At 36.0% G+C, this 27,631-nt stretch overlaps 1 protein-coding gene across 2 annotated transcripts in view; it reads right to left on the minus strand.

Annotated features, from left to right (window-relative positions):
- LOC115438835 (glucosidase 2 subunit beta-like) overlaps positions 1 to 27,631 on the minus strand; it is a 479,883-nt gene that overhangs the window by 149,427 nt on the left and 302,825 nt on the right. Inside the window, exon 11 of one of the 2 annotated variants that reach the window (XM_030162688.1) lies at positions 3,137 to 3,200. In XM_030162688.1, coding sequence (XP_030018548.1) covers positions 3,137 to 3,200 — 64 coding nt within the window. Of the gene's footprint in view, positions 1 to 3,136; positions 3,207 to 27,631 lie in introns of both variants that reach the window. The other variant, XM_030162687.1, reaches the window with a different exon arrangement.

Raw genomic sequence — 27,631 nt, forward strand, 5'->3', positions numbered from 1 at the left:
ATATGGGCATGAAACCAATATACTCTGACAAAAGACCTGTTTCTAACAATCCAAAATAACGACAGTGTTTGCCACACTAATTTGCTCCATGTCTGACACAAAAAGGCAGCACACATTAATATTTAGCATCATCCGAAGGCTAACGTATTATACTAATAATACCAATACTATTGTAAGTAAATGAAAAAAAAAAAAAAAAAAAAGGTTAAAAAAATTCAAACTTTGACCTACTTTTCCCAAAATGTAATCACATCTATTCTGGATCACTGGCAATCTATAAACCCAATTTGGCATGAATTCAATCAATAGTTTTGCTGCTACAGACGTGAAATTTTGCCCATTATAAGTAAATAGGGGAAAAAAAGAAGAAAAAAAAGTAAATTAAAAATTCTTTAAAAAATTCAACTTTGACCTGCTTTTCCCAAAGTATATCCACATCTATTCTGGGTCATTAGCAACCTATAAACCCAATTTGGTATGAATTCAACCAATGGTTTTGCTGCTACAGACATATGAAAGTGCACCCATTATAAGTAAATGGGAAAAAAAGAAGAATTTTTTTTTTTTTTTAATTCCTAAATAAAATTAACTTTGACCTACTTTTCCCAAAATATAAGCGCATCTATTCTGGGTCACTTGCAATCTATAAACCCAATTTGGTATGAATTCAACCAATAGTTTTGCTGCTACAGACATATGAAAGTGCACCCATTATAAGTAAATGGGAAAAAAAAAAAAAATTAATTAATTAAAAATAAAATTAAAAATTCATAAAAAATTTCAGCTTTGACCTACTTTTCCCAAAATATAAGCACATCTATTCTGGGTCATTAGCAACCTATAAACCCAATTTGGCATGAATTCAATCTATAGTTTTGCTGCTACAGACGTGAAATTTCGCCCATTATAAGTAAATAGGGGAAAAAAAGAAGAAAAAAAAGTAAATTAAAAATTCTTTAAAAAATTCAACTTTGACCTGCTTTTCCCAAAGTATATCCACATCTATTCTGGGTCATTAGCAACCTATAAACCCAATTTGGTATGAATTCAACTAATGGTTTTGCTGCTACAGACATGTGAAAGTGCACCCATTATAAGTAAATGGGAAAAAAAGAAGAATTTTTTTTTTTTTTTAATTCCTAAATAAAATTAACTTTGACCTACTTTTCCCAAAATATAAGCACATCTATTCTGGGTCACTTGCAATCTATAAACCCAATTTGGTATGAATTCAACCAATAGTTTTGCTGCTACAGACATATGAAAGTGCACCCATTATAAGTAAATGGGAAAAAAAAAAAAAAATAATTAATTAAAAATAAAATTAAAAATTCATAAAAAATTTCAGCTTTGACCTACTTTTCCCAAAATATAAGCACATCTATTCTGGGTCACTTGCAATCTATAAACCCAATTTGGTATGAATTCAACCAATAGTTTTGCTGCTACAGACATGTGAAAGTGCACCCATTTTAAGTAAATGGGGAAAAAAATAAAAAAATAAAAATAAAAATTCATTAAAAAATTCAGTTTAGACCTACTTTTCGCAAAATGTTATCACATCTATTCTGGGTCACTGGCAATATATAAACCCAATTTGGTATGAATGTAACCAGTAGTTTTGCTGCTAGAGTGTTAACAAACAAACAAACAAACTAACTAACTAACAAACAAACAAACAAACCGAACCAAAACCAACAACCCTTACATCCCTTCAGGGGGCGGGGTAATAATTAAAAGCTTGTGAAATAATTAAGTGTCTTAGTATTTAATAAATCACGCACATTGTCGAGGAAAACGAGTACAAATATGGGCATGAAACCAATATACTCTGACAAAAGACCTGTTTTTAATAATCCAAAATAACGACGGTGTTTGCCACACTAATTTGCTCCATGTCTGACACAAAAAGGCAGCACACATTAATATTTAGCATCATTCGAAGGCTAACGTATTATACTAATAATACCAATACTATTGTAAGTAAATGAAAAAAAAAAAAAAAAAAAAGGTTAAAAAATTCAAACTTTGACCTACTTTTCCCAAAATGTAATCACATCTATTCTGGATCACTGGCAATCTATAAACCCAATTTGGCATGAATTCAATCAATAGTTTTGCTGCTACAGACATGTGAAATTTTGCCCATTATAAGTAAATAGGGGAAAAAAAGAAGAAAAAAAAATAAATTAAAAATTCTTTAAAAAATTCAACTTTGACCTGCTTTTCCCAAAGTATAAGCACATCTATTCTGGGTCACTGGCAATATATAAACCCAATTTGGTATGAATGTAACCAATAGTTTTGCTGCTACAGACGTGAAAGTGCACCCATTTTAAGTAAATGGAAAATAAATAAATAAATAAATAAATATATAAATAAAAATTCATAAAAAAATTCAACTTTGACCTACTTTTCGCAAAATGTTATCACATCTATTCTGGGTCACTGGCAATATATAAACCCAATTTGGTATGAATGTAACCAGTAGTTTTGCTGCTAGAGTGTTAACAAACAAACAAACAAACTAACTAACTAACAAACAAACAAACAAACCGAGCCAAAACCAACAACCCTTACATCCCTTCAGGGGGCGGGGTAATAATTAAAAGCTTGTGAAATAATTAAGTGTCTTAGTATTTAATAAATTACGCACATTGTCGAGGAAAACGAGTACAAATATGGGCATGAAACCAATATACTCTGACAAAAGACCTGTTTTTAATAATCCAAAATAACGACGGTGTTTGCCACACTAATTTGCTCCATGTCTGACACAAAAAGGCGGCACACAGGAGTTGGGATTATTCATGCCGAGCTGATAGCCTTGTGTTAAATGGAGCTGGAATAGGCCTATCCACCGGAGCTCAGTAGGCAACCAATAGCGTTTGTTTTTCTTCATTGAAATTAGCCTTAGGTATCATGGAGTGCAAATTCATTACTGTGCAGCTTCCCTGACTACTTTAGCACCGAGTCTATTTTAAGGCCCACTTACAATAGCACACATACAAATAAAGCACGGCATATGTGACAAGCAAATGCGTCATCGGTTCGGAAGTGCACAAAATGTTGATGATTTAGTCACAAATATGAGTTAGACGGAGCTCATTTGCATATGTGTCGTCTCTGCTCTTACCTTATTTCCATGTTGACTGTCTCATAAGATTCTTCTACTTTCTTCAGATCGGTCGCCTCCCACTCTGCAGCTAGTCAAAACAAAAGGTCAGACAAATTAACAATGTGTAGTTGTTGCATCTGAACAACATCTGAACATCTGTGTGTTGCAAAACAGCGGGCCCTTAATATACGCCGTTATATCTAGAACTGAGAGAGAGAGGGGAAAAAAAAAAAAAAAGAAGGTATTTCCAGGTGTGGGAGCTGCCGAAAAAGGCTCACAGGCTTATTAGTCTGTTCACATCACACTGACAACTGTGTTAACTCAGTGTGAACAAGAAAAAGGAGCCGGAGGGAGTTAGCAGCGATCGGCAGAGGTGGCCTCATGAACGCTACGTTTGGGTCTAAACCACGCTGGTGTGTGTGTCCAGATGACAAGAGTTAGCCCTCATATGGAAAACGTGTCTTCTTTAGGGGTTTGTGATAGCTGAAAGAAATGAAAATGTAATGTAGGCGCAGAAAAAAAGTCAATCTGGTGATCAGACGAAACAGTTCACACACCTGTCGCAAACACAACTGACGGGTCAAGTGTTGATTCACGACATGTTTTTGAATAAAGAGAAACTGGTTCCATATATTGAGAATACTGTTTAAAAAATGTGATCGAATTTTTTTAAATTTTAAAATTAATTTATTATTATTATTATTATTATTATTATTATTATTATTATTATTATTATTATTATTAACCCTTTCATGCATAGTGGTCACTACAGTGGACAGTTACTCTACAGCTTTACTCTTGTATATTCATGGGTTTTGTTGTTTTAGTTCCATATCAACCAACACAGTGGACATTTATGCATCATCTCATAAACTGCAATTCATACCATTATTGTAACTTTGCTGTTCTTGATTGGTTCTTGAGTGGAAATCAATTGTTAATATTTATTTTTTGCATATTATCTCCATGAAGTGAGTAATAACTAGTATTAGAATATGTTCAAATGTGAGAAAACATCAGATTAGCTGCATTAAACATGGTTCCATTTCACTGTTTTCATATTACTTTATGATATTGGGTTTTAAATAAATGTTTCTTTGCTTCAAGAATAAAATTCATGGTGTAGCTGAGTGGACATTTTTGTAACTCCATGAAAAACAGGTTGATTAAAAAAAAAATCAATCACATTGTTTTTTTTTCATGCCTAAAGAGGAATAAAAACACTCAGGAAAAAAAAATCTTGATTAAGGTTCTCATAATTAATGCATGAAAGGGTTAATAATAATAATAATAATAATAATAATAATAATAATAATAATAATAATAATAATAATAATCATAATAATAATAATCATAATAATAATAGTAACAACAACAACAACAATAATAATAATAATAATAATAATAATAATAATAATAATAATAATTAATAATTAATAATTAATAAATTAATCCATAAAGACCCAGAGCTATTTTTATGTCAGTTTCCAAATGAATTTTTTTCTGTATTTAACCTTTAAGTGACTTATCAGCATTTATTTGCAAAATGATCCCGTTTTTCCACAAATTTCAAGTGAAAAATCATATATTTTCCTATATTTAATTCACTGATCATGTAGAGGTTCATTAAATTCAAAGGTTATTATCTCCGCCAGGAGGTACTGTGATCACGATGCTTTGTGTGCGTGTGTTCATGCATGTTTGTTTGTTTGTTTGTTAGCAAGATAACTCAAAAAGTTATGGATGGATTTTCAGGAAATTTTCAGGAAATGTTGATACTGGCACAAGGAACAAATGATACATTTTTGGTGGTGATTGGGGGGGGGGGGGGGGGGGGGCGGCAGATCTCTCTTGGCGGAGGTCTATGCTCTCTGAGTGCTGTTCTTGTTGTATTCTGATTTTGTCACCTGGAACTCACAGGTTCAGTTGTCATAAGTTAAATGAACCTTTCACTTCTATGTTTTGTTTGGCTGCTGTTGTTGTTCACTTTGTCTTATTGTTCACTTTTCTTTGTGTATTCAATTTGTGTTGCCTTCAAGGATGTATGTAGGTATGTACGTATGTGTATGTAAGTATATATATATATATATATATATATATATATATATATATATATATATATATATATATATATATACACATATATATATATATATATATATATGTCAGGGTAGAGACTGCGATCTGGTAGGATCAGCGATTCTACCAGTAGAGACTCTGATCGGAGTTTCTACTGGTAGAATCGCAGATCCTACCAGATCGCAGTCTCTACCCTGACATATATATATATATATATATATGTGTGTGTGTGTGTGTGTGTGTGTGTGTGTGTATGTATGCATGTATATATGTATGTATGTATGTATGTGTATGTGTGTATATATCATATATACACACTGTACATGTGTGAGTGCGTGTGTGTGTGTATGTGAAGATGATTAGTGAGGTTAACTGATTGAAGGGACTCGTTTGTTTCATATATTCTGCTGATATGAAGCTAAACTATCGACTGTTGTGTGTAGAAGGGGTGGGATTAAATAAATTCTACTTCCTCCCACTCCTTTTTGAATGTGCAAATGAAGTCATACTTTGCTTTCATGTAGAATTTTTAGGTTTTTTTTTGTTTGTTTGTTTTATTTTCTTATAGTCAGTTTCATTTATAAGGACTAAGTAGGATTACTTTGTTTTATTGCATATTCGAACTGAACTAAACTTTTCCATTTCTCTTGGTTTTTGAACAGATGATTCACCGTCCTTCACTGCTCACAGCTAAAGCTAAAATTGAGCTTCTATTTCTAGATAAAATCTGCCTTTCTTTTGACGCTAATAGAGACTTGTTGCTCCCCCTTTCATGTCAGTGTTGGATTATGGGAACATTATTTCTATGAATGCATCGTCACGCTGCTCCAGCTGAAACACTGGGTTTGAGTCAAATGCTGAACAGCTGTGGCACTTTTCACCTTATGAGGTTGTGTTACAGTTACAGCTTCATTATTTGGGTATTCAGGTTGAACTTGTTCAGTGAAAGTATGTTTGGAGAAAGACCTGTAGCACTAATATGCATATATGATTATTCACTGATATCATCATTGGTGAATCACGACAGGACCACTGTGTCTTTAACAGCAGGATTAACCCGTAGAAGTCTTATATGTGAAATGGAGAGAATATTTCACACTGATATAGAAATGGACCTCATGTCCCTGAACCTGTGTCTTCCAAGAAAATATGTAAAAACGGCAACCGGCAAAAGACTGGATAATATTCTAACATTTGAAAGCAAGCAAAAATATTCATTTGCAGTGTCTCACTAGTCACTTTTCCATTGACCCTCAAATTGCGCAAATATAACTTGCGCATAAAAATTTACCAAATGGAAAAACAACAATTCCACCAAAAGTCTCATTTTTCGATTTAAAGTTTTTGCGCTGTCAAGAGGTGGTTTTTTGGGCGTAGCGAAAATGGTATATCACGCAAAACTGCAATGGAAAGTCCTTTTTTCACAACTAGAGTCAGGTGAATTAAAAAAAACGGATGTTGGCGTACGTTACAACAAGAGAAGAAGAAGAAGAAACATGTTGCGGTACGTGAGGACACAAATAAATCTTAAATTAATCTGTAAATGCTAATCGTTAGCATGTCTATGGATTTTCCCATTCAAGTTAGCGTCGAGCTAGCGATCTTTTTCCCATTCATTTCAGTATATAATGCCATGTAAATGCACTAAGGCAATGAACAGAACTGAGACATATTTTGTTTGTATGTTGCAGTTTTACGGTGAGTCTCAAGTAAAAGATTTGGACAGAAGTTTTCGGCAACTGGCTTTTCTTGGGAAACCTGTTGTCTATCTGCCGAGCTAATCGCTACACGCACACAAGCAGAGGCAGAAGAATATGAGTTAGAATAAAATAGCATTAACAGGAGATTAAAAAAAAAAAAAAAATTGTCGGCGTTATTTAATGAATGTATTAACGCGGTAATAATGTGTTAACTTGCCCAAACCTAAGATAGATAGATAGATAGATAGATAGATAGATAGACAGATAGATAGATAGATAGATAGATAGATAGATAGATAGATAGATAGATAGATAGATAGATAGATAGATAGATAGATAGATAGATAGATAGATAGATAGATAGATCCCCATTTACCATCATATAAATATATATAATACACATGCACTTACACATACACATAAATCAATCTGTTATCTCAAAAATCTCCATTTCCGCAGGGTCAAGGTATGTTTTCATAAGTAATTTCACTTTTTTCAAAATCAGAATAAAATTTTTCAGGTTCAGGCCCCAACATTTCCAACATTAGTCCAGATGAGGTTTTTTTTCTGTCAATATACAGGGTGGGGAAGCAAAATTTACAATATTTTGAGGCAGGGATTGAAAGACAGTGTATGACCAGTTAGTTTATTGAAAGTCATGAGAATTTATTTGCCACAAGAAAATTTCCATAATAGAAAATGTTTTTATTCTATGTGTCCTCCTCCTTTCTCAATAACTGCCTTCACACGCTTCCTGAAACTTGAAACTGAAAGTGTTCCTCAAATATTCGGGTGACAACTTCTCCCATTCTTCTTTAATAGTATCTTTAAGAAAGTCGACATAGCTGTGTGATGTTCTATTGGTAGCATGTTCTAAAACGCCCCAAATAGCAGAATCCAGAGGGTTTAGATCTGGGCTAGAAGGCGGCCAGAAACATGATTCCCAAAAATTGCTAAAGTTGGATTTGTTGCTGTTGTCAACAAGTGTTTTGGTGTTCTTGTGTAAGATTTTAACTTCAAATCATATTTTACTGCATTTCTAACGTTCTTGTTGTCTACCACAATTTCAATTGCCATTTTTCTCATGGATTTGGTTGGATCCTTTAGGATTTTGGATTTGAGAGCTTTAATAAAAGCTTTAGTACGTTTTTTTGTCACTTCCTCCACTTCCAGACTTTCTCGTAATAGTTTTGCTCATAGTCATTCTCTTCTTTCCATTATAAACAGTCTTTATGGAAACTCCAACTATTTTTGAAATCTCCTTTGGTGTGACGAGTGCATTCAGCAAATCACACACTCTTTGATGTTTGCTTTCCTGATTACTCATATGGGCAAAAGTTTGTGAAAAGGTATGGATAATAGTGTTAGGTATGATTATGACATCAGTATATGTTTGGTTTCAAAACAATTGACGTAGTGCCTGCTGAGAAAAAAACAACTAAATGTTCATTGTAAATTTTGCTTCCCCACCCTGTATGAGAATGTTCCGCACACATGTGGTATCAGGTTATACGACGGGTGTAAAAAAGGTGATGAGAAGCAGGAGCGGCAAACGCACACATTTATCTGACAGACGTTAAAGGGTTAAACATGACCACAGAAGCTGAAGAGAGGGGAGTTGGCAGAAAATAAAAGTGAAGAGAGGCTGAAAAGACTCCAATTTAATTGTCTTGCGCTGACGGGAAGTGAGCAGGTTCGTCTCCGTCGTCGAGGAAACTCTCGCCGGGGCCTGGGCGCCGTGGCAACAGAAAAGAATGTGTATGCTGCTAAAGGACTGTGTGGGAAGCTGTCACAGCCCTGGCCTGAATACCAATTAGCATGTTCCTCGCATGTGGTCTCAGCTGGTTGCCCATAAAGACACCCCCCCACACAATTCCCCTAGCACCTAGTTCTTGCCGAAACTAATACAGATGTGGTGCGTCCGAGAGGCAAGCTGTGATTTTCCACGCTGTAATGGCTATTTTTACAACGGCAAGACGGGGTGAATTCACCCTAAACCACCCTCGATCCCCTCGAACTCCCTCAGAAAGTCACAAAAGACACAAGGATGTTCTCTAAAGCAGTCTCTTACAGACCCTCAGACTGCCTTTCTTGGCCTATTTCTCTTTCGTCTCCCTCGCTCACACACCAATTGAAAGACTCAGCCATTAAAAAATAAATAAATAAATAAATAAAATTTTAAAAAATCAGACGCCAAATCCCACGTAGGTGATATTTGACCCCTAGAAGCTGGATGTGTAAGGAGACAGAGGAAGAAGAAGAGGAAGAAGAAGAAGAGGAAGAAGGAGGAGGAGGAGGAGGAGGAGAAGAAGAGGAAGGAGATGAAGGAGAAGAAGAAGAAGAGGAAGAAGGAGGAGGAGGAGGAGAAGAAGAGGAAGAAGAAGAAGACAATGAACATGAAGAAGAGGAGAAAGAAGAAGAAGAAGGAGGAGGAGGGGGAGAAGGAGAAGAAGAAGGAGGAGGGGGAGAAGAGGATGAAAGAGATGAAGAAGAAGAAGAAGAAGAGGAAGAAGGAGGAGGAGGAGGAGAAGAAGAGGAAGAAGAAGAAGACAATGAACATGAAGAAGAGGAGAAAGAAGAAGAAGAAGGAGGAGGAGGGGGAGAAGGAGAAGAAGAAGGAGGAGGGGGAGAAGAGGATGAAGGAGATGAAGGAGAAGAAGAAGAAGAGGAAGAAGGAGGAGGAGGAGGAGAAGAAGAGGAAGAAGAAGAAGACAATGAACATGAAGAAGAGGAGAAAGAAGAAGAAGAAGGAGGAGGAGGGGGAGAAGGAGAAGAAGAAGGAGGAGGGGGAGAAGAGGATGAAAGAGATGAAGAAGAAGAAGAAGAAGAGGAAGAAAAAGAGGAATAAGAAAATGAAGATGAAGAAGGGGAGAAAGAAGAAGAAGGAGGAGAAGGAGGAGGTGAAGAAGAAGAAGGAGGAGGAGGAGAAGAGGAAGAAGGAGTTGAAGAAGAAGAAGAGGAAGAAAAAGAGGAAGAAGACAATGAAGATGAAGGGGAGAAAAAAGAAGAAGAAGGAGGAGAAGGAGAAGAAGGAGGAGGAGGAGGAGAGGAGGAAGAAGGAGATGAAGAAGAAGAAGAGGAAGAAGGAAAAACAGAAGAAGGAGAAAAAGGAGAAGAGAAGAAGGAGAAGAAAGAAGAAAAAGGTGAGGAAGAAGAAAAAAAAGGACAAGAAGAAGAAAAAGGAGATGAAGAAGATGGAGAAGAGGAAAAAGAAGAGGAAGAAGGAGAAGAAGAGGAAAAACAAGAAGAAGAGGAAGATGAAGAAGGAGGAGAAGAAGAAGGAAAAGAAGGAGGAGATGAAGGAGAAGACAAAAAACAAGAAGACGACGAAGAAGAAGAAGACAAAGGAAAAGAAGAAGAAGAAGAAGGAGAAGAGGAAGAAGAAGAGGAAGGAGAAGAAGAGGAAAAACAAGAAGAGGAAGACAAAGGAGAAGAAGAAGGAAAAGAAGCAGGAGAAGGAGAAGATGATGAAGGAGAAGAAAAGGAAGAAGACTATGAGGAAGATGAGGAAGAGGAAGGAGAAGAAGAGGAAGAAGAAGAAAAAGAAAACAATGAAGAAGAAGAAGAAGAAGTAGCATTACCAGTGCAGTGGGGTGGACTCAGACAGCTGTTAGACAGAGCTCCGCCCATCTGAGTCTGTGAATGGTGGTAAAGCGGTCACATGACCCCATTCCTGGTCCAGTTCCACTAGAACATCCTCCACTCATGTTCTACTGAGTCCAGGCGTACGGAAACACTCATACTTTGTAATCAGCGCATGAATAACTCAACTCTTCATCCATCCACGCTCCAGCTAATTAGAAAATCCATCTTCACTACCATAACGAGCTGACCAAACATTCTGACGGCCACAGTCGTTTACTTACTTATATGCGCTGCCTCTGTTACAATGAAAAAAAAAAAAAAAAAAACCCTTTGTGTATATTTTAGCGCTACAGAGGACGTAATAGAAGCGACATGTGTGCTCAATCTGCTCCGCAAAGCTGTCAAAGTCAAACAAAATGAGTTCCAAACGGTCAATAAAAGGAGGCATTATGGGAAGGAAAATGGAGGCGAATTACTACGATGAATCTGTTCTGCTGTTTAAGGGTTCAATATGGAAGATTAGCATGTGTTTGTTTATTTATGTGGTCGTTTGTCGACATTAGCGGACTTCATTTCTATGCTAATACTAGCTAGAGTTAACCAATTTTATGATGAGTTCAAATGGCATCGTAAAAACTGGAACATTAATAACTGGAGTCGACGAGGGGAAATGTTTCAGTCCTATCTCTGTTGGATTTTTTTTAAATAAGTCTAAGTGCCGAGTGCGTTTTTTTTTTTTTTTTTTACTTACTTTAGCTGATGCGTTATTAATTGTAAACTTTTGTATTGCAGAACTTGTGTTGTACTCGTCTGTGTTGCATGTTAATAGAGTTGCGCTACCTTTTAGGATGACAATGAAATTTTGGGTTTTCCCCCCTTTTTTGGTAAATTTATATCCAATTTACTTGTCCAGGAAAAAAAAAAAAAGACTGTCCAAGAGTCAGTATCGCAACATGAGGCTAAGCTAAATAAATTAGCATGTACATCATACCTGATTATGAAATGGGGCTAGCATTCACTAACTGTAACTGTAGATTTTTTTCCTCTTTTTTCGCTAAATTTATTTTCTGATAGTTGTGCAGAAAAAAAAAAAAAAAGATTACAACATGATTGACTGTCCAAGAGTCAGTATCGCAACGTAAGGCTAAATTAAATAAATTAGCCTCATACATCATACCTGGTTATGAAACGGTGCTAGCGTTCACTAATGGGAACTGTAGGGGGTTTTTCTCACCCGTTTTTGCTACATTTTCTCCCGATTTAGTTTCCCAGGAAAAAAATGTTCACAAAAATTTTGACTGTCCAAGAGTCAGTATCGCAACATAAGGCTAAGTTAAATAAATTAGCTTTATACATTCTACCTGGTTATGAAACAGTGCTAGCACTCACTAACGGGAACTGTAGGTTTTTTTTGTTCCCCCCCCCCACACACACACATTTTCACTCAATTTGTTTTTTGACTTAGTTGCGCAGAAAAAAAAGAATGTTTACAATATTTTTGACTGTCCAAAAGTCAGTATTGCAACATAAGGCTGAGTTAAATAAATTAGCATGTACATAATACCTGATTATGAAACAGAGCTAGCGTACATTGATGGTAACTGTAGTTTTTTGGGGTTTTTTCCCCTTTTTTGCTCAATCTATTTTCTCACTTAGTTGCACAGAAAAAAAAAAAAGATTGCAATATTGTTGACTATCTAAGAGTCAGTATTGCAATATAAGGCTAAGTTATATAAATTAGCTTCATACATCATGCCTAATTATGAAACAGAGCTAGCGTTCACTAACCGTAATTGTAGTATTTCTGGGATTTTTTCCCCCGTTTTTTGCTCAACTTGTTTTCCGATTTAGTTGCCCAGGAAAAAAAAGGTTTATAATATTTTTGACTGTCCAAGAGTCATTGTCCCAACAAAAGTCTAAGTGAAATAAATTAGCATTTGCATCATACCTGATTATGAAATGGAACTAGTGTTGACTAACAGCAATTGTAGTTTTTCTGGGCCTTTCTCCTTTTTCGCTCAATTCGTTTTCCGACTTAGTTGCACAGACAAAAATGTTGACAATACTGATGACTTTCCAAGGGTCGGTATCGCAATATAAGGCTAAATTAAATAAATTAGCTTCATACATCATACCTGGTTATGAAACGAAGTTAGTGTTCACTAACGGTAACTGTAGTTTTTTGGGGATTTTTTTTCCACTGTTTTGCTCAACTTGTTTTCCGATTTAGTTGCCCAGGGAATAAAATGCTTACAATATTTTTGACTGTTCGAGAGTCAGTATCGCAACATAAGGCTAAGTTAATAAATTAGCTTCAAACATCATACATGATTATGAAACTAAGCTAGCATTCACTAACGGAAACTGTACTTTTTTTGGGTTTTATCCCCCCTTTTTCAGTCAATTTGTTTTCCAACTTAGTTGCGCAGGATTTTTTTTACAATATTGTAGACTGTCCATGAGTTAGTATCACAACATAAGGCTAAATTAAATAACTATTAACTTTTAGCTTCATACATCATACCTGATTATGAAATGGAAGGCCTTCAAAATGGTAACTGTAGTTTTTTAAGGGTTTTTCCCCCCTTTTTCACTCAATTTGTTTTCAGACTTAGTTGCCCAAGAAAAAAAAAATATATATATATATATATATTTTTTTTTTTTTTTGACTATCCAACAGTCAGTATCGCAATATAAGGCTAAGTTAAACAAATTAGCCTCATAAATCACACGTGATTATCAAACTGGACTAGACCACTAACGCTAACTGCGGTTTTTTTTGGGTTTTTTCCCACCTTTTTCGCTGAATTTGTTTTGTAATTTAGTTACCCAGGAAAAAAAAAAAAAAAAAGGTAAATATTTTTGACTTTCCCACAATCAGTATCGCAACATAAGGCTAAATTAAATAAATTAGCCTCATTCATCATACCTGATTATGAAATGAAGCTAGCTTTCACTAACAGTAACTAGTTTTTAATTGTTTTTTTTGTTTTTTTTTCGTCTCATTTTTCTAAAATAGCCAATTGGCGAGACTTAGGCCAATGCATTTGGATTGTTTGATGTAAATAATCTTTTTACAGACACCTACTATATATACAGTTGTAACAAAGTCAAACAAAAACCCTTAAATCTTATTTTTCGTGTACAGACTGTATACTAGCATGTTTTAAATCATCCAATGTCCGTTGCCCACCCTGTTTTAGGGGTTTTCATGTGGAAAATGTAGGACAAATGTTTCTATGACACTTTTCCTCCACATGCAGTGTTCTGTAGTTCCCTTTTAGCTCTAGACATTACCAGGAGGGTAGTTTAATCATGGAGGCAGTGCACAGAAATAGCAGAGGTGGAACACACTGTATACTATACGGCATCTGCGCTGGGAAATCTCCAGTGCATATATATATACCTCGCGCCTCAGACCGGAGCCGCTCTGTTTACATGCGAACGGATCAATAGGAAAAGGCGATTTTTCTGCAGCTCCAAGAAAAGAAATCCTGGGAGTCTGTGCGATAAGCGCCATACTTAACAAACAGAGGCCATGCAGCGAAGGCCACCCTCGAACCGCATTCGCACGAGAACAGACACCTTTAGCTTCGATGATGTCAACTACCAGGCACATGTAGGAGTTGGCTTCACTGCCTCTATACGCTTCTACATTCTTATTCCGTTTTTATTCCTAACCTCCTTTACCATCCCCTGTTCTTTTTTTTCCTTTTTGACTTTAATGTTCTCCTTTTCCTTCAATATTTTCAGCAGGAGCTCCTCAGAGTCTTCCTGTCACCCTCACCTTCCTCTCACCAGCTCCATTTTTCTTTCCCTTTTGTTCGGTTTCTCTCGGCGACTGACGGACTTGTTCTGACTGCAGAGCGGGTGGCGGGTGGGGGGGCGAAAATATAGGTTGAGGAAGCCTGTAATGAAATGTTTACAGCAGGTTGTAACAATGAACAGGAGGCCTTTCAGATGCTGTCAACAGGGCCGGCGATAGCTTTAATCGCTACATGCTAATATCAAACACACCTGCCAGAAGGGGAAATTAATCCGCTGTGTGTTATGAAAATTAATTCAACAAAGGTTACGGTATCACAGCGCTAACAGAATGCTGTTGTGTTGATAGAAAAAGCTTTTTTGTTTATTTATTTTTTTATAGAACCGACCCAAAAGCCAACAACAGAAATAAACATTTAACTGAAACGTAGGCTTTTTTTCTATAATTCCCTTATGTTTCTTGCTTTAAATATCCATCCAAATCTCGCAAATGATTCCGAAAACTGGCACAGGCTTCGCTGGGAGTTGAGTGGAGGTCAGTCTGCGAAAAAAGGTCTTTCCATTGCAGTTTTGCATGATATTCCATTTGCGCAAAGCCCGAAAAACCACCTGTTGCCAGGGCAAAAACTTTTAATCGAAAAATAAGACTTTTGGTGAAATTGTCATTTTTCCATTAGGTAAATTTTTGTACCCAAGTTATATTTGCGCAATTTGAGGGTCAATGGAAAAGCGACGAGTGTAAGCAGCTATCGAATATTTTAGTATTCGAGTATTCTACTGAAAATTCCTTCGATTAATTGAGTAATTGGATAAAACATATTTTTGCTTGGTTAAAGAGCAATTATAAATATTGTACGCAAGAGGAAATACGATATTTCACTTAATAATGAAGGACCAATTGAAATGTTTACAGCAGGTTGTAACAATGAACAGGAGGCCTTTCAGATGCTGTCAACAGGGCCGGCGCTAGCTTTAATCGCTACATGCTAATATCAAACACACCTGCCAGAAGGGGAAATTAATCCGCTGTGTGTTATGAAAATTAATTCAACAAAGGTTACGGTATCACAGCGCTAACAGAATGCTGTTGCGTTGATAGAAAAAGCTTTATTTTTTATAGAACCGACCCAAAAGCCTTTAAACATTTAACTGAAATACTGCCTTTTTTCTATAATTCCCTTATGTTTCTTGTTTTAAATATCCATCCAAATCTCACAAATGATTCCAAAAACTGGCGCAGGCTTCGCTGGGAGTTGAGTGGAGGTCAGTCTGCGAAAAAAGGTCTTTCCATTGCAGTTTTGCATGATATTCCATTTGCGCTATGCTCGAAAAACCACTTCTTGCCAGTGCAAAAACTTTTAATTGAAAAATGAGACTTTTGGCGAAATTGTTTTTCCATTAGGTAAATTTTTATGCGCAAGTTATACTTGCACATTATACATATATATATGACTTATATTGTTTCAATAGTTGCTTTTCCATTGGACATCTGCGCAAAACTTTACCCATATTTACTAAATGTCAAAAAAACAGAAGTGCCTAATGTCGGTTTTTCCATTAAATCACAAATGCGCTGATTTGTTTATTTATTATCGGGAGATGACAAGAGAAGTCATTCATAAACATAGCGATGAACGTAAATATGGTGTTGATTTACAGATATATTCATTATTATTATATATTAGCCCTCTATCTCGTGCTAAATTTAAAAAAATGATCGGGTTTCATGGTGTGTCCACACATACCGCGACATGTTTCTTCTTCTTCAGCTTCGCTTGTCGTAACGTACGTTAACATCCATTTTTTTAATTCACGTGACTCTTGGTGCAAAAAAAGGTCTTTCCATTGCAGTTTTTCATGATATTCCTTTTGCGCAAAGCATGAAAAACCACCCGTTGCCAGCGCAAAAACTTTTAACCAAAAAATGAGACTTTTGGCAAAATTGTCATTTTTCCATTAGGTAAATTTTTATACACAAGTTACATTTGCGCAATTTGAGGGTCAATGGAAAAGTGACGAGTGTAAGCAGCTATCGAATATTTTAGTATTCGAGTATTCTACTGACAATTCTTTTGATTAATCGAGTAAGCGGATCAAACTTATTTTTGCTTGGTTAAAGAGCAATTATAAATACGCAAGAGGAAATAAAGTATTTCATTTAATAATTGCAATTTTGCATGATATTCCATTTGTGCAAAGCCCGAAAAACCACCTCTTGCCAGCGCAAAAACTTTTAATCAAAAAATGAGACTTTTGGCAAAATTGTCGTTTTTCCATTAGGTAAATTTTTATACACTTTTTTATTTTTATACACGAGTATTCTACTGAAAATTCCTTCGATTAATGGAGTAATCCGATAAATACGGTATTTCACTTAATAATGAAGGATCAATTGAAATGTTTACAGCAGGTTGTAACAATGAACAGGAGGCCTTTCAGATGCTGTCAACAGGGCCGGCGCTAGCTTTAATCGCTACATGCTAATATCAAACACACCTGTCAGAAGGGGAAATTAATCCGCTGTGTGTTATGAAAATTAATTCAACAAAGGTTACGGTATCACAGCGCTAACAGAATGCTGTTGCGTTGATAGAAAAAGCTTTTTTGTTTATTTATTTTTTTATAGAACCGACCCAAAAGCCAACAACAGAAATAAACATTTAACTGAAACGTAGGCTTTTTTTCTATAATTCCCTTATGTTTCTTGCTTTAAATATCCATCCAAATCTCGCAAATGATTCCGAAAACTGGCACAGGCTTCGCTGGGAGTTGAGTGGAGGTCAGTCTGCGAAAAAAGGTCTTTCCATTGCAGTTTTGCATGATATTCCATTTGCGCAAAGCCCGAAAAACCACCTGTTGCCAGGGCAAAAACTTTTAATCGAAAAATAAGACTTTTGGTGAAATTGTCATTTTTCCATTAGGGTAAATTTTGTACCCAAGTTATATTTGCGCAATTTGAGGGTCAATGGAAAAGCGACGAGTGTAAGCAGCTATCCAATATTTTAGTATTCGAGTATTCTACTGAAAATTCCTTCGATTAATTGAGTAATTGGATAAAACATATTTTTGCTTGGTTAAAGAGCAATTATAAATATTGTACGCAAGAGGAAATACGATATTTCACTTAATAATGAAGGACCAATTGAAATGTTTACAGCAGGTTGTAACAATGAACAGGAGGCCTTTCAGATACTGTCAACAGGGCCGGCGATAGCTTTAATCGCTACATGCTAATATCAAACACACCTGTCAGAAGGGGAAATGAATCCGCTGTGTGTTATGAAAATTAATTCAACAAAGGTTACGGTATCACAGCGCTAACAGAATGCTGTTGCGTTGATAGAAAAAGCTTTTTTCTTTCTTTCTTTCTTTCTTTCTTTCTTTCTTTCTTTCTTTCTTTCTTTTTAATAGAACAGACCCAAAAGCCAACAACAGAAATAAACATTTAACTGAAACGTAGGCTTTTTTTTCTATAATTCCCTAATGTTTCTTGCTTTAAATATACATCCAAATCTCGCAAATGATTCCGAAAACTGGCGCAGGCTTTGCTGGGAGTTGAGTGGAGGTCAGTCTGTGAAAAAAGGTCTTTCCATTGCAGTTTTTCATGATATTCCATTTGCGCAAAGCACGAAAAACCACCTCTAGCCAGCGCAAAAACTTTTAATCGAAAAATGAGACTTTTGGCAAAATTGTTGTTTTTCCATTAGGTAAATTTTTATACACTTTTTTTATTTTTATACACGAGTATTCTACTGAAAATTCCTTCGATTAATGGAGTAATCCGATAAATACGGTATTTCACTTAATAATGAAGGACCAATTGAAATGTTTACAGCAGGTTGTAACAATGAACAGGAGGCCTTTCAGATGCTGTCAACAGGGCCGGCGCTAGCTTTAATCGCTACATGCTAATATCAAACACACCTGTCAGAAGGGGAAATTAATCCGCTGTGTGTTATGAAAATTAATTCAACAAAGGTTACGGTATCACAGCGCTAACAGAATGCTGTTGCGTTGATAGAAAAAGCTTTTTTCTTTCTTTCTTTCTTTCTTTCTTTCTTTCTTTCTTTCTTTCTTTCTTTCTTTTTAATAGAACAGACCCAAAAGCCAACAACAGAAATAAACATTTAACTGAAACGTAGGCTTTTTTTTCTATAATTCCCTAATGTTTCTTGCTTTAAATATACATCCAAATCTCGCAAATGATTCCGAAAACTGGCGCAGGCTTTGCTGGGAGTTGAGTGGAGGTCAGTCTGTGAAAAAAGGTCTTTCCATTGCAGTTTTTCATGATATTCCATTTGCGCAAAGCACGAAAAACCACCTCTAGCCAGCGCAAAAACTTTTAATCGAAAAATGAGACTTTTGGCAAAATTGTTGTTTTTCCATTAGGTAAATTTTTATACACTTTTTTTATTTTTATACATGAGTATTCTACTGAAAATTCCTTCGATTAATGGAGTAATCCGATAAATACGGCATTTCACTTAATAATGAAGGACCAATTGAAATGTTTACAGCAGGTTGTAACAATGAACAGGAGGCCTTTCAGATACTGTCAACAGGGCCGGCGCTAGCTTTAATCGCTACATGCTAATATCAAACACACCTGTCAGAAGGGGAAATTAATCCGCTGTGTGTTATGAAAATTAATTCAACAAAGGTTACGGTATCACAGCGCTAACAGAATGCTGTTGCGTTGATAGAAAAAGCTTTTTTATTTATTTATTTTTTATAGAACCGACCCAAAAGCCTTTAAACATTTAACTGAAACACAGGCTTTTTTTCTATAATTCCCTTATGTTTCTTGCTTTAAATATCCATCCAAATCTCACAAATGATTGTGAAAACTGGCGCAGGCTTCGCTGGGAGTTGAGTGGAGGTCAGTCTCGCCCCCTGTATAATCGTTGTGTTGGAGTGTCTGATTGTATTAGGGTTGAGTGAATAACAGTAGCTGGCAGAAAATAGCATCATGTTTTGAACTATCAGTGCAATTCATAGCCCTGTGACTGACTCAGTTTGTATTCATTCTCCCACACTCTCATGCAACTCCCTTTTTTTATTTTGAATTTTTTTTTTATCCACGTCGGCTGAAGGACAAGAGACCGCACAGAAAATTAAGAATGGGTCCATTCACCTCAGTGCCGCCGTTACATCAATATTATATAAGACGCCAATGCACGTGGAAAGTGCAAGTGTGATTTGATAATTAAGAAAGTGTCAGATGTTTCAATTCCAGTGTTTTTGGTGGTTAAAAATGTGTTTTCCAGTCACATTAAATCTGAAGAGTTAATCCTAACGCTACTGGAATCATAACATAGTCCTGTTTAATATCCACATTGGAGGAGCTGGTGAATGTTCACTGTTTAACACCTGGTTGAACTGTTTACACTGGAACATGGATGGAAACAGTAGAGGTCTACACTAGTGTGGTCTCAACAGGGGCGGGGGGGGGGGGGGGGGGGGGGTTTAGAAGGAGAAAGCTGAGGGGCTGTTAGTCAGTGTTATTCGTCACAATGTATAAAGATCCATATTAGAAGAAACTTTGATTCCATTGCTGCTTATGCTTTCCAACTACAAACATGTTATCTCTATGATGAATGTACGTCTCCTGCCCGGAATGAAACCTTTGGCGGGCCAGATCTGGCCCCCGGGCCGCATGTTTAATGTGTTGTATGTTATATGTCGTATTATTATTATTTATTTATAGCTCTTTACTCACATTGCTGCACTTTAGTCACTTTCACACCTGTATGTATTTCCTGTAGATTAGTTCATACGCAAATCTTGTATTTTTTTTTCCTATTTTATTAGTGTGTTCTATTTACACTGAACAAAAATATAAACGCACCACTTTTGTTTTTGCTCCCATTTGTCATGAGCTGAACTCAAAGATCTAAAACTTTTTCTGTGTACACACAAGGTTTATTTCTCTCAAATATTGTTCACAAATCTGTCTACATTTGTGTTAGTGAACACTTCTTCTTTGCTGAGATAATCCATCCACCTCACAGGTGTGGCATATCAAGATGCTGATTAGACAGCAGGATTTTTGCACAGGTGTGCCTTAGGCTGGCCACAATAAAAGGCCACTCCAAAATGTGCAGTTTTATCACACAGCACAATACCACAGATGTCATAAGTTTTGACTGTGCAAGGAAAATGGTGGTCACACCAAATACTGACTGGTTTTCTGACCCCCCTGGACCACCCAATACAGTAAAACTGCACATTTTAGAGTGGCCTTTTATTGTGGCCAGCCTAAGTCACACTTGTGCAATAATCCTGCTGTCTAATCAGCATCTTGATATGCCACACCTGTGAGGTGGATGGATTATCTCAGCAAAGGACAAAGGAGAAGTGCTCACTAACACAGATTTAGACAAATTTATGAACAATATTTGAGAGAAATAGGCCTTTTGTGTACATAGAAAAAGTTTTAGATCTTTGAGTTCAGCTCATGAAAAATGGGAGCAAAAACAAAAGTGGTGCGTTTATATTTTTGTTGAGTGTATATTATTTATTGCTTTTATCTCTTCGCACGTACTTTCTTTTCTTTTGTTTTTTTTGGGGGGGCTTTTTTGCTAGTGTTTTTGTACGTAACTGAGCTATTGTGACCAAGTAATTTCCCTTGTGGATCAGTAAAGTTTGTCTAAGTCAGGGGTGTCAAACATGCGGCCTGGGAGCCAAATGCTAAAGGGTCCAGTTCGGCCCCTGGGATGTTTTTGCCAAGTGCAAAAATTCCACAGACTTGAATTGAATTAAGCAAAAACAAATGTAGCTTGAATTAAGGAAAAAATCTTGAAATAAGCCAAAAAAAAATCTTCAATTAAGTAAAAAAAAAATCTTCAAATGAGCCAAAAAAATTCTTCAATTAAGTAAAAAAATCTTGAATTAAGCAAAAAAAAATTTTCAGTTACGTTTAAAAAAAACTTGAATGAAGCCAAAAAATCTTCAGTTAAGCCAAAAAAATTCTTCAATTAAGTAAAAAAAATCTTGAATTAAGCCAAAAAAAATCTAAAATTTAGTAAAAAATCTTGAATTAAGCAAAAAAAAAAAAACTTCAATTAAGTAAAAAAAAAAAAATCTAAAATTTAGCAAAAAAATCTTGAATTAAGCCAAAAAAATTCAATTAAGTAAAAAAAAAAATCTTGAATTAAGCAAAAAAAAAAAAATCTTCAATTAAGTAAAAAAAAAATCTTGAATTAAGCCAAAAAAAAAAATCTTCAATTAAGTAAAAAAAAAATCTTGAATTAAGAAAAAAAAAAAAAAATTTTCAATTAAGAAAAAAAAAATCTTGAATTAAGCCAAAAAAAAATCTAGAATTAACAATTTATTTTTTTCTGTGTTAGTACAAAAAATAACATTAAATTATGAAAATATTTACATTTACAAACTATCCTGTAACACTAAAATGTGAATAACCTGAACAAACATGAACAACCTGAAATGTCTAAAGAAAATTCAGCACAATTTGAACTATTTTTCTTCCTGTTCCTCAGTGTTTAGTGTCTTTGTAGATCTGATCCAGAATGCACATGGACAAATGAGAAGTTGAGGAACAACATTGTTAAAATTGCACTAAATTTTCTTACATTTTTTAATTTAAATTTCAGTTTTTTCAGGTTTTTTTTTTTTTTGCTTTTTTTTTGGATAGTTTATAAAAGTAAGTATTTTCATAATTTAATGTTTTTTTTTTTAACACTAAAACAAAGACAAACATTTGGAGCTGTCATTATTTACAGGTTATTCTGTTATTATTTTTCCGGTCCGGCCCACTGCAGATCAAATCTAGCCAAATATGGCCCCTGAAATAAAATGAGTTTGACAGCCCTGGTCTATTAAAAAAAGAAGAAATCAAATTTAAGAACAGATTCTATAAGTTTCAGATGAATTTCTCGTCTTAACTTCTTTGTTTTAACGGACTTGAAAATGCACCGGTCGGGTTTCTACTGGTCGTATCATCCCGACGCTTTAACGACTATTTAACATTTAAACAGAGACGAGGGTCCAATGAACAGAGTAAACAGTCTGCGTGGAGTCGGTCGACTGCGTTTATGAATATGTATGATGTAACGAACGCCTCGGAGATGACCTACTTCTGCGTCTCCTCTGCTCATGACTCGGTCTCCTTCTGGGCTAACTCTGTCATCTTACAACATACTGTAATAGCAGGAAGCACGCGACTCACAGACAAACCGTCACGCTCCCGTTTGACAGTTTTGGCGAGTGGTGGTGTCCGTCTGCTGAGGGCGGCGGGGGGGGTGGGGAGGTGGAGGGTGGGGGGTCGATAGGTGGCTGAGCGGTGGCAGCAGGAGGCCACAGCGGGCTATGCACACACACACACACACACTGCAGTTAGGCTAAGGCTAGTGTGGATGAACTTTTGGTGCTTAAATGTCCATGTTAGCGCCAGAAACAGTGAGATCCAGGAAGTCAAAAATAACTAAGAACCAGCGAATGCTCACAGCACAAACAGTTCAAAGCTGATAATAGTCACTGTAAAGTATGAGTGTCAAACATAAGGCCCGAGGGCTAAAACTGGGCCACTAAAGAGTTCAATCTGGGCCCTGGGAGGAGTTTATGAAATGAAAAAATACAATGAAGATTTTAACTCTATCGGTGCCAGACAGTTAAGGGGCTAATAAGCCTTAAAAGTGCCACAGAATTTGGCCGTTTTTCAGTATTTCGCGTCGTTTTTATAATCGAAGTCTGAATCGTCATCAGAACTCATTTTCTAGCAGATGGGACTGTTTTGACAGATCGCTGTGTTTACGATATTACTACAAAATGGCCATCTAATTTGCATATGATTTCATTCATAAATTCATTCATAAAATTTCCCAAGCAGAAAACGAAACGCGAGCTCTTCCTTGGTCAAAAACCGCTCGGTAACATCCGACCGATTGCTACTTAGATTCAAAACGCACCGGACGCAACCGATTCATTATTGATCGTAATTTGCATAATTTGTTCGGTCGCGTGACCTCAAATTCCCGTCTGCTTGGTCTCAAAAGGGGGACACAGAAAGAACGTCATCGAAATGTGAGAAAGAAATGGGGGTGGATGGTTTGTTTGTACACAAATATGGCGTGTTCTCCAAAGCCGATCTGATCGGCCCGTGGCATGGAAAGAGTTAAACTTGTTTTAGTTCAGGGGCTAGATTCAGACTAACATGATCTCAACTAGGGCCGCTCGATTATAGAAAAAAAAAAAAAAAAAAAAATCACAATTATTTTAGCAATAATTGAAATCACGATTATTAAAAAGGATTATTTGTTAACCTTAAAGTTATTTTATTTTTTTCTTGCAAAACAATGTAAAATATACTCTTTAAACATAAATAAAGCTTTTAACCACTAAAACAAAGTATGTTCACTTTTGTACGAGACAAAAAAATCTTTGAATGCAAATAAGTATACTGTAAATTCAAGTATGTTTCCTTTTGTAAATAAATAGTGCACTGGAATTAAACTGCTATAGACTTGCCATAGAACTGTAGCAATAAAAAAAAAAAAAAAAAAAAAAAAAAAAACTCATGTAAAGTGCAAATTATAAATTCAAGTATGTTCAATGTAGTATGAAACATAGTAAATTCAGGTTTCAGTTAAGGCCTTCTGTATACATCAGCCATCTAGAAAATACGCACGTTAGGGTTATACGGGTTCGGGTTAGATTAATACAGGAGTTGCAGCGTAAAGAGATTCGGAGACTGAAGATTGCATTGCGGACGAAGTTGTTTTTATGTGTTTTAGTTTTTCATAAGATTATGATAAAGGTCGCGGTGGTTGAACTTCAGATGGTTACAAAGGTTTGTTGTGTTAGCGGTCGGTGCGGACACAACTACGAAACACTTTTTGCACGTGATGTGTTTTTGCTCTTCGTCTTCTTCATCAAACCCAAAGTGATTCCATACAATTGAATTGGACTTGCCTTTTTTGTTGTTTACCCAGCACTTCTCTTCACTTCCTCTTGGGGTGGACCTGTCAGCTAGCTGGCAGCAGTAGCTTAGAGGGGGGCGGGGCAGAGCAGCTCATGGTAGCTTGCGTGTGCGTGAATTAAAACAACTCAAAATTAATAACCGTTTTTTCTCGATTACATAATTTTTGTAATCGTTGCGTGTAATAATCGAAATCGTAATTGAATTTCGATTAATTGCACAGCCCTAATCTCAACTGGGTCAAACCAGTATAATATTATAACTAGAAAAGCACTCAGAGAGCGCAGACCTCCACCAAGACAGACCCCCCCCCCATCACCACCAAAATTTAATAATTTGTTTCTTGTGCCAGAATCAACATTTCCTGAAAATTTTATCAAAATCTGTCCATAATTTTTTTGAGTTATCTTGCTAACAGACAGACGACCAAACAACGCCCCCCCCGATCACCACCAAAATTGAATTATTGGTTCCTTGTGCCAGTATCAACATTTCCTTAAAAATTTCCTGAAAATCCATCCAAAACTTTTTCAGTTACATTGCTAACTAACCAACAAACAAACAAACAAACAAACCCTGGCAAAAACACTTGTTACCTCCTTGGCGGAGGTAACAAGTGGCGCCAGGCACAACAAACCCCGCCCCTCACACGTATTGTAGCTTATTTTGGCATCGATCCAGCTGATGTCATCATATCAACTGCCTCTATATATGTGGTAAGTTTAAAGTAAATTGAAACGAAATTGATGTGTTCATAAACATTTGAAATTATAACTTTATGGAGTTAGTAAATATAAGTATCATAAGTAAATGGAGAAAAAAAAGATTTAAAAAATTCATAATTCATTCTACTTTTCCCAAAATGCAACCACATCTATTCTGGGTCACTGGCCATCTACAAACTGAATTTCATATGAATTCAACCAATAGTTTTGCTGCTAGAGTGTTAACAAACAAACAAGCAAACAAACCAAACCAAACCAAAAACAATACCCCTTGCCTCTCTTTCGGGGGGTGGGGTAATAATGACCTATAAATAATGACAACTCCAAAATTTTCACTTTTTTTTTTAGTGAAAATGAAACATGAAAATGTTTCTGTTTCCAAACTATCCTTTCACAAAAAATGTGAATAACCTGAACTAATATAAATAACATGATATGTTCCTGTTTAACAATAAATTACATTTTCATAATCATTTTATGTGAAGAAAATAAAATATTTTATTCAAATTTTATGGGCAACGATGTAATCGTAAAATAACCTATAAATATTGTCAACTCCAAATTTTCTCCTTGGTTTAAAGACAAATGATGGTACCTGAGTTGACTCAAGCTGGTACCACATAGTGGAAACACGACATGGCCTACATTTTTCAGTATTTTGCGTGATATTTTTTTACAGTCATTTTTTTGCACAATTTTTTTTTTTTTAACTTTATTTTTATTGTTTATTTTATGTACATTACAAAACAAGACAAACATAGGGGATGGGATACATCGGCTACAATAAACCTTGTGACTAACAAGTGTTTTTAGTAGTGTGACGTTGAAGTGAAACTTGTCTCTTTCTTCTTTTTATCATGACTCTGTTCTTCTTCAGTCCTCAGTCTATGGGTCAGAATCTCCGTCTCAAATATTCCAATCACAGTTTGTATCCAGTCGTTAGTTGTAGGTGGTTCTAATCTGCACCATTTGTCTGTAATAGCCTTTTTACAGGCTGCTGATAGTATTTTAAACAAATATCTATCATTTTTTCTGACATTATTACCAATAATACATCCAAAATACATCACCAAACATATTTTAGGAATTGCATAACCCAATATCTTAACAATTATCCCAGAATGATGCAAGTTTAGGACATGACCAAAAGACATGTGCATGATTTACTGCACTAATTGTTTCAGCTGCTTAATGAAATTTTCATTGTTTCTGTGATAGTGACAATACAGATCTATTGTACTGAACTGTATTCTATTCTAACCAATGTTAGCTACACTAATGCTACGTTTCCATTACATGGAACCGGCTCGACCTGAGTCAACTCGACTCTGGTACCAGGTACTATTCCTGGAAGCTGTTTCCACTACAGGATACTACCGACTTTAGAGTACCTGGTCGTCATAGCAACACGGCACGTAACTTCCGTGACATCTGCTCAGAGGGTTGCTGATAAACTTGTTCATTGTGTGTTGTCCCGTCAAACTCACGCGGAATTTTTTCATCAGGCACCAAGGATAGAAACGTCTGAACCTTCTCGACTGACCACAGTGTCATTTTGCGAACTGCCATCATGTGGATTAACCTACCCGTATATTTACAGTAAACTTCCGAATCTGTTTTTTTTTTTTTTTTTTTTTGAATGGCAGGTCGCGCATTGATGATGTAATGTCACAATGTAACAATGACAACTCTCTGACCAGTCAGTGGTCTGCAGTGTTTGCACGTCATGTTTTAGTATCTTTTCACCTGTTTTGGAACCTCAGCCGAGCAGATACGAAAAACTAGTACCGGGTACCAGATTCCAGGTTCTTTTACGCAATGGCTGAGTCAAGTTGAGCCGGTACCACGTAATGGAAACACGGCATAACACCTGTTTTGATGACTGTTTCATGCATGAAAACACGCACATTAGCATCAGAAATGTTGATTTGTTTGTATGTTGTAAAGCAGCGGTTCCCAACCTTTTTTGGCTTGTGACCCCCATGAATACCACAAAAAATTTGGTGACCCCAGACATTCAAAACAAAGACACTTTTTTTTTTTGCTAAAATTAATTTGTTTTTGATCATGTAATAGTTTGCTATACTAGGTTGCACATAAACGTTAATTTTAGATGACATTTAGTCTATATAATGTATATTATTATGGACGGAGGCAGTAAAGCCAGGTGTAGATTACTGCACAAAGGGAGAATTTGATTTTCCTTGGTCAGGATATGTACAGTCAGTCCAGCTTGGATTTATGAGGCTGACAATTAATACTGAACAAACAAGAACTGAAACTATGAATTATGAAAGAGCTGCAGCATCTGAAACTGACCACAATGAACATTTGACAGATAAACAGAACCACAGTGCTTCAGTTTCAGACTCAGTTTGTCATGTCTGTTATGGTTTGGGATTGTCTCTGTCAACTCACCATATATTTGTTTTATTAGTAAGTTTTTCTTAATTTTGATCAATTACTAGAAATTTCAGGCGACCCCATTTGAATTCCAGGTGACCCCACATGGAGTCCCGACCCCAAGGTTGAAAAACACTGTTGTATGGTTAAAAAAATAAACACCCAATCCTCACTAAGTGCTTGTGCAGCAGGATAATAATCACTATTAACTCATCGCAGATAAGCTAGTGCTAGTTTTAACGACTTCCATGCATCTGACGTTTAACTCATGCTTGTAGAGTCATGTGCAAGGTTATTATCGTTAACCAAAACTAACGAA

Source organism: Sphaeramia orbicularis, chromosome 18 (assembly GCF_902148855.1).
Source record: "Sphaeramia orbicularis chromosome 18, fSphaOr1.1, whole genome shotgun sequence".
NCBI lineage: Eukaryota > Metazoa > Chordata > Actinopteri > Kurtiformes > Apogonidae > Sphaeramia > Sphaeramia orbicularis.